Raw genomic sequence first — 8,391 nt, 5'->3', positions numbered from 1 at the left:
TTTGTTTGCCTAGTTTTCAGTATCAGTGAAGTCACTGTGTGCATTTTGTTAATGTAGCACAGCTATCCTTGAAACACCAGTGGAGGAGTTGATATAAAAAGAGACTAGATAATGCACCTTCATAATTTTATAGTTGATAAATATGGAAATAATGGGAGCTGTAACCACTGTCATGTGTTCTTAGGTTAGGAGTTTTAGTATAAGCAAAACTATTTTTGGAGGCACACTAATGTTTTCATGCTTATGAACTTGTAAGTCAAATAACTAGATTTGTTTGTTTTCTGGAAGGTATTTGAAGCAGTGATAGCCTGGGTAAACCATGACAAAGATGTAAGGCAGGAGTTAATGGCACGTCTGATGGAGCATGTTCGGCTGCCTTTGCTTTCCCGGGAGTATTTAGTTCAGGTAAGGAAAAAGGAATATTAATTATTCTGCGTGTGAATATTTCTGGTCATTATTTTAATGCCAGAGAGATAACTTTAAATTTCAACAACAGTGCCATTAGGATGTTAGTGATAGAAAAAGTAAACAAACAGCCACTACCACATACTCATGTGCACATCCACCCACTGAGATGAGAGATTGCCATGTAGAGGATGACTTATGTAAGTAATTAATCTGTTTGGCTGAGTTCACATCGTACCACACCAGGAATCTGAACAATGTAATTTGCTGAGATCAGGTTAGGTTTCGTTTGTAATGCCATCTTTTGATAAAGGATTTGTTCTCAAAAGTGAATTTTCCACTTCTGAATTATATATGTTGTTTAAGCTGACTAGGAATTAATGACAAAGGAAGCATTCTTTTACCTGATTCAGATAAAATAATTTTTTTCAAATTTTATAAGCTCATTTGGATATTTTGGTGTCCAGTCAAATATTTAAGATTGACAATATGAGTTCAGTATTAACATTGGTTAGTAGGTATAAGTAGGTTGGTAGGTGTTTATTTTAAAATTCTGCTTTTGTGATACAAATCTCCAATTTGTGTGGGTTGTTTTGGGTGGGATTTGGGGTTTTTTGCTGTTGTGTTTTGTTGTGGTTTTTATTGTTGGGGGGTGGCTTACTAGTTGTTAAATTATTGTCTGCTACTCCCACCTTAAAATATTCTGTACTGTCTGTATTTAAAAAATCAAAAAATGTGCCCCATTGTAAGAAAAGTGATTTATCTTGCCTATTACTGTTTCTTCCACTTGCTACTTAACAATCAGCATATTTTGATTTTTTTTAGTGACTGCACACATCCAACACAAATGTGTGTCCTACTGGTTAAATTCCAATTTTAACAAGTAGATTAATCTGCATTTGTGTGATAGATCATAGGCTTTAATACACTTTGGACTGTGATTTCTGTTTTACTTCCTTAACATGCTCAGACCTTGTTAAACTTCTATTAATAAACAGAGAGTTGAAGAGGAAATATTGGTTAAGAACAGCAGTGCTTGTAAAGATTACCTCATTGAAGCCATGAAGTATCACTTGCTACCAACTGAGCAACGGGCATTGATGAAAAGCACACGGACAAAATTGAGAACACCTGCCAGCCTTCCAAAGGTAAGGCCCTTGTTTTTACAATGTGTATACTATTTCAAACTGTATTTAAAAAATTTTCATGAGAGCATGACTGTCTTGGGGTATTCCTGTAAAAAAATTGTAACAGAATTATTTATCATAAATAAATATTATAAATAAATATCATAAATAAAGTGATTGAATGCCTTTACACTCCATGCTACTTATGATATAGATGTTTTAGCCTCCCACCTACACAGAGAATCACCACTACCTGCACTCTCAGAAAACATTGTTTAGGAAGTGCTTCAGCTATTTTGAGAAATACACAATTATGGAGAAGTAAGCCTGAAAAAAAAAAAAAACCAACAACAACAACAACAACAAAAAAAAAAAAAACAAAAAAACAAAAAAAAACCCAAAACCAAACCAAAAAAAAAAAAAGGTCAAAAAAACCCCAAACCAAGAATGACTGAAGTTTCTGTGCTGAGATTTTTTATCTTTAGTTCATTTTAGCAAAAAACAAACATTAGGTACTTTCTTCTTTACAATGAAGTAAAGAAGTTTTCTTGTAATACTGTTATGAAAATGGTAATAATGGAATAGGAGATTCAATTCAGCAGACTCAACACATTTTTGTTAGAAGAACAAGGTAAGGCTGTTACATGATGATGGTCACAGCTTCATTACACATCACAGATGGTGAATTCTCATACCTGAGATCACAGAAGGATGTGAAGACACAGCAAGGTCTCCCTCTTTTGTGGGAGCTTTACCAAGATTCTGATTGCTTGCTGCTTTTCTACCCTTGGTATTTCCTCCGGACAAAATAACTACAAATTACATTTGTTTTAAAAAAAACCACCTAGGAATTAATTTGGCCTGGTTCACAAGACTCAAATTTCTATAGGAGAACCATCCTTTAATTATTTCTTGTACAGAAGCTTGCTTTATTTTTAAACATTCTTTTGATCTTTCAGGTGCTCTCATATATGCAGATAGCTAACAGTTATTATTACTATTATCTCCCTGTTAGTTGATGATGGTAGTTGGGGGACAGGCTCCAAAGGCAATTCGCAGTGTTGAATGCTATGATTTTAAAGAAGAGCGCTGGCATCAAGTAGCTGAATTGCCTTCCAGAAGATGTAGAGCAGGTAAGGAAGCCTGATTTTTTGTTGTGGTTGGTAATGCTTCAGAATTTAGGCATTGTATGTTCTCTGGAACAGTACTTGAGATATTTATCTAAGAAGGGCTAAACCTTGACTTCACTGATCATTTGAATTACTTGCTAATCTGGAACGATACAACTTTGATCAATTGTGCTTAATTTGAGCTTCAGTTTGCAATCTGTAGGATGAAATGCTTTATTACCTCCTACAGAAACAAGGGATAAATAAATTTAAATATTAATGCATTGTAATAAGGATTAATTTTGCTGTTAAATACCCTAATCTCATTAAATTATATAAAGAATGTGAAACAGTGATAATCCACTACTGAAAACATGAACATGTGATCTTAAAGCAGCTGAGCAATTTAAGCAAGAAATTCAGTAAGCATGGTATTCAGGAATGTGCACTATTAGGAAAAAGTGTTAGAAATTCTAGGGCTTAATCTGAATGAAGTGTGGTTCTAGGGGACTGTCAAAAGCACAACAAGTGTAGTGAATACTGTATTTTTTGTCAAGTATCTGCATACTTAGGACAGTGCAGAACACAGTTACAGAATACAGTTAATTGGCAGAGAGGCTGAAACACTCATTTTTCCTCCCATGTCCCTGCTCTAGGAATGGTGTACATGGGAGGCATGGTTTATGCTGTTGGTGGTTTCAATGGCTCTTTGAGAGTTCGTACAGTAGATTCCTATGATCCAGTGAAGGACCAGTGGACAAGTGTTGCTAACATGCAAGACAGGAGAAGCACACTGGGAGCAGCTGTGTTAAATGGCCTTCTTTATGCTGTGGGAGGATTTGATGGGAGTACAGGTATGTTTGCCTGAGACACTTCTGAACAGCTTTGACTACTCTTAACATTATTGTTTCAAATTTTAATGCCTCTTTTTGCTGGTACTTGTGGTGAAACCAAGCATGAGGGTAGCCTGGCATCTTGTGGTGTGGAATGGGCTTAAGTGGTCACATCCCCCTACCTGAAAAGTGGACTGTTTGCTCCTAAGTGTTCAGGCTCAAAGACTAGTGAACTTTTGGCAAGTTCCTTTCCAGTATTCCTTCTATAGTCAGAGTCCTTAACTTGTGGAAGATACGAGAGAAAAATTAGTCCTGTTTGCATAGGAAATTGATTTCTGCATTTTCATGTAGTGTAAATAAGATTATAAACAGCTTTTTCTGACCTATGAGAAAGCTTTAGACATACACTGTTCATTCTCTACTTAGATGCATTAAACAATTAGTGCAGAAGTGATCTTTTTGCTTAATAACTATTATAGAAGGATATGTAGGAGAAAGCATGTGTCTTAATTAAAAAGAAAGGAAATAATCCAGGGAAGAAGTTTTCACAGCTCCACAGAAGTTTTCAGTAATTTGCCCATTTTCAGACATAAAGTTGGCTTGACTGTAATTCCCTTCTAAAGGACAAAAGGTTGTGCTTTTTGTTCAGTATTTAACAATCATTAGAATGAAATAATTTGAGTTCTCAGATATGAAGAGTTTCCTGAATGCTAGACAGTATATTGCACCTAGGTTTATACAGAAAATGTTATATTGTCTTCATAGGTTTGTCATCAGTCGAAGTTTACAACTTAAAGACCAACGAGTGGTTTCATGTAGCTCCAATGAACACAAGAAGAAGTAGTGTTGGTGTAGGTGTTGTGGGAGGTAAGTTGATAAATGATATAAAAAAGAACAGAGGGAAATACAATCATTTACCCTACTAGTTTTTCTTACTTCTGAAAACATACTTCAGATTTATGTTTTTGCTCAACTTGTAATTGAAATGGTGTGAACAATATGGAATCATTGTGCTTGGGTTTGACTAGTTTTTAGCATAGTAGTTCTAAATTTTTTTTCAGAGCTTCAGCTGTGGCTGAGGCCAACTGAGGAAAACCTTGCTAAGCTCTAGGTTATGTATGTCAGCAAAGTCAGAGAGCTGACGTACTGACCTTATCATTTGGTCTTTAGTGATGCAGCACTGCTGTATTGTCAGCTCTGTTATCTGTGGCTGACCTTGCTGGCTGCACGCTGGGGACAATCCCAAGGGCAGTGTCAGGAAAACTGCTGACTTTCCAGTCAGCTTGGTGGTGAATAGCCTGGATGTCACTTGCACAGTGGAGGCCCGGCCTGGCTCTTGGATCTTAAAACAGTTTTAGGCGTGGGTGTGTGCTTTAACTGCATAGGAACCACTGCTGTTTCTAATCTGAAAATGCAGACTGTGCGAGTGATTTTCAACTAAATTTCCGATATTCCTAGGAAGCCTATTTGTGAGCTTCCAGTATCAAACATACTTGAAATAGCTTGCTTTTGAGCAATGCTTAATCAAAAACCTTACCTTTGTATTTCAGCTAGGCAATTTAAAATCTTTTGACTTGCATTGTTGTTGTTAGATATTGGGTGCTTTTTATAGCCTAAAAACGACAAGATCTGTGACATGCTAACCTCAAGTGTTTACAGTATAGAATCTCAGTCAGTAATTGACAGGCGCTGATTAGTAGCTAATTGGAGAGCAATGCCTTCCTCTTTGTGGTGTGGCAGTCCCTGCATGTCCATTAGCAGCTGGCAGGCTCCTTTGGTCCCCCCAGGGAAGCTGTATGCTGTTGGTGGCTATGATGGAGCGTCACGGCAGTGCCTTAGTTCAGTGGAATGCTACGATGCCAATTCCAACGAGTGGAGCTACGTCGCAGAAATGAGCACCAGGCGGAGCGGAGCAGGTGAGTGGACGAGGATCAGCTGTCCTTGCAAAGATGAAAATTCGTGGGTTTAAAATGTATCTAAAACCATGAAAGGTAAGCTAAAGTCTGAATCTAATGGAATGTGCTAGTTCTAGATGCACAGCACAACTGTTCCACTGAGTAAGCTTCAGTCTGTTAACAGTAAATATCCCTCTTTGTTTTTTCATACTTTCATATTCCTCCTCTTCCCACAACTTCTGATGGTTTTAACATACAGACTAATATTCATGGATTGTAATAATCACTGTCACCTCAATTCTTAAGTATCAAAATCTATACAGCAAGAATGAAAAACTGTCTTTTCTACAGGGATCTCTTTGCCAGTTAGGGCTGATTATTCTAACAGCATTTTCAGGTTGACTTTACATGTGAACTGTGACTAGGTTTCCACCTCTTTGGAGGACTTGTTCTGCATTCTGATTCACTGCAGGAAATTTTGTCCTTGTTCATTCCTAAGTTTGTATTAATGGTTTCATCCTATTACTTCCACTTATGTACCCTTTATTTCACCTTCAGTAATTCTTCTCATCACCTGGTGTTTGCATCCCCTGTACATGTACAGCCTACTACATGTTATCCTTCCTTATCATTTAGCCAAGGTATATCCATTTATTTCTGTATAATCTTAAAAATCCCTTCTCTTTTTTTTTTTTTTTGTGGATTTCTTTTTTCCTTCTTGCAATTCTGAGTGTGTATATTTCCCTTTAAAGACATCTTTAAAAGTACCTATGGTATTCCACTTTAGTTTAATGAAATGGTGCTTCCACAGCTCCAAATTGACTTAAGCATTTTCATTATCTATTAATATTATGGACTTGAATCTCATTTACTGTTCACTGTCCTCTATTTGTCTTTTGGTATTTCAGGTTTTTTCAACTCGCAGAAGTTGTTTTATTTCTCTAGATGCGTTCCCATGGACTTTTTCAAGTCAAATTCCATAATATTATTTTCTACATTTATTTTTTAGTAGTTAAGTCACTTTTTTTGCCAAGTACTTAATGGTGGTTTTTAGCAACACCCTTCAAGTATCTACTAGTGATTGCAATAATGTGCTTCATAATGGGAAGAGATATTGCTACAAATAAATCTGAATGGACTTCTAGTATGCTCAGTATATGATTAATAATTACCCCAACTTCTCATCTTACCTTCCATTATTCTTTGTTAACTCTGAACAGTTTTTACCTATGTAATAAATTAAGTTCAAATAATTTCAAATTAAATTTATCAAAGAACTAAATTCGTTATTAAAATTAAGATAGTCTGTGATACTTCCATCATATCCTTACAAGATCAGCAAGCTGATAACTCTTATTACTAGAAGTCACATTTCAATTGTATTTCTAAACTAAAACTTTGATGATAATGAAGGAAACATGATACGTTATACCTCAAGAAAACACAGTTGCCTTGTGAAACTTCTAGTAACTCAGTCTGTGCTTCTTGGAAGTAAATTCTGGGTTAAAAACTGGACAGAGTTGCAGTGAGGGTACTGGAAAATATTCCTGTCTAATATTGGCAAGTTTTGAGGAATATATTTATATAAAATGGGCAACTTACAAGAATAATTTTAAAGATAATAGTGTTGGTGGGTTGTGACAAAGTTTCATTTTGCAGTCTGCCTGCGCACACATTTTGTTTCAGCATTTGGGGTTTATTTTTTGATACTCTGTTTTTGCAAACTGTTGTTGTGCATGTAGCCTATTTATATAGCAGATGTTTTCAGATTTTTTTTTAATGTTGAATTTCTTCTACAACTTCTTAAATATACTAACTACTGGGATCTTCCTGCCCCTCTCCTCACTTCCCTTGTCCCTGTGTTTGCTTATTCAACTCTCTTTTGCCTTTTACCTGGTCCACTGATAAAAAAAATGGAGAGGAAAAGTAAATGTAGACAGTTATTCCAGTTTCATATAATTGAGTAAAATAATCAACATTCTTCTGTGCCACTCTGTTAAATACATGAAAAAATTATATTTTTGCATGGCAGAGGAATGGGTGGTAATGTGAAAATCATGACTGTTGATTGAGCTTGGCTGTAGAGGCCAAATAGCTAAACCCACCAGAACTGTTTCAACTGGAAATCAGTCCTGGTGGTGTTATGGGGGCTAACTAAAGACAATGTTTTTCCTGTATTCAACTTTTGGATGTCTGGTCATCTCAAAGAACTTAAGCTCATCTCTTCTGTTCCTACTGCTTCAGCTTCACTCAAAAGCAACTTTTCAGAGGTTAACCCTCAGTTACTCTTCTTTAGTACCCACTGCTTCTCAGTTGATCAATACGGGGACAAATCTGTTTCCAGCAACATATTGGGAGGAGGAACTTCAGATCCAGATATAGGCCATTTGGGAGGGCTGAGAGATATAAGACAGGGTCCTGAAAAATGGGCAGGAAAGAAAAATAACAAAGAAAGGAGAACTCAGAAGACGGCAACAAGAAGATACAGACGGAAGGAGCAAGAAATAAGGTAGGACCTGGAAACTGGGTGTGGGATTAAGGGAAAATGAAGCACCATGGAGGAAGGGAGGACATTATTAAAAATAAGGAGCAATGAAAAAAAATAAGTGGCAATGTGGCAGAGGGAAAGTTCTACACACTGAATAGGAAGGCCAGTAACTCTATTGAAGGTATGGGTGGGGGGATTTATGTCACATCCCATATTTAAACTGAAAATATTAGCCCTCCTTCTGTAATGTTTAATTCTACAAAAGATGAATATTGTACTTTCCTTTCTAATAAAGTGTGATCAGAGTGGGAGAAAGCAAAGTTGTCATACTATACTGTGGCATGATAGCTAGAAATAATAGCAATAAAGAGGAATTAAATTAACTGGGAAGGATTTGGGGAAATGCTAGTAGTGAATAGCACTGGTAAAGCCCTAAATAGCATGATTTAAAAAAGTGTCCTATCAAGAAGCTATTTTTCAGATTTACAATACCAGTTAGCTTCCATGTTTCCTTCCTCTCTTCTTTTAGTTATT

The 8,391-nt window shown here is 36.3% G+C and overlaps 1 protein-coding gene across 2 annotated transcripts in view; it reads left to right on the top strand.

Moving 5' to 3' along the window:
• KLHL2 (kelch like family member 2) overlaps positions 1-8,391 on the top strand; it is a 50,570-nt gene that overhangs the window by 38,813 nt on the left and 3,366 nt on the right. Inside the window, exons 6-12 of one of the 2 annotated variants that reach the window (XM_031063516.1) lie at positions 289-405; positions 1,404-1,553; positions 2,548-2,665; positions 3,298-3,495; positions 4,240-4,341; positions 5,262-5,390; positions 6,278-7,194. In XM_031063516.1, the coding sequence (XP_030919376.1) occupies positions 289-405; positions 1,404-1,553; positions 2,548-2,665; positions 3,298-3,495; positions 4,240-4,341; positions 5,262-5,390; positions 6,278-6,378 (915 nt within the window). In that variant the 3' untranslated portion in view covers positions 6,379-7,194. Of the gene's footprint in view, positions 1-288; positions 406-1,403; positions 1,554-2,547; positions 2,666-3,297; positions 3,496-4,239; positions 4,342-5,261; positions 5,391-6,277; positions 7,195-8,391 lie in introns of those variants that run through there. The other variant, XM_005415563.1, reaches the window with a different exon arrangement.

Source organism: Geospiza fortis, unplaced genomic scaffold, assembly GCF_000277835.1.
Source record: "Geospiza fortis unplaced genomic scaffold, GeoFor_1.0 scaffold40, whole genome shotgun sequence".
NCBI classification, from domain to species: Eukaryota; Metazoa; Chordata; class Aves; order Passeriformes; family Thraupidae; genus Geospiza; species Geospiza fortis.
This window is presented reverse-complemented; position numbering and strand designations above follow the sequence as displayed.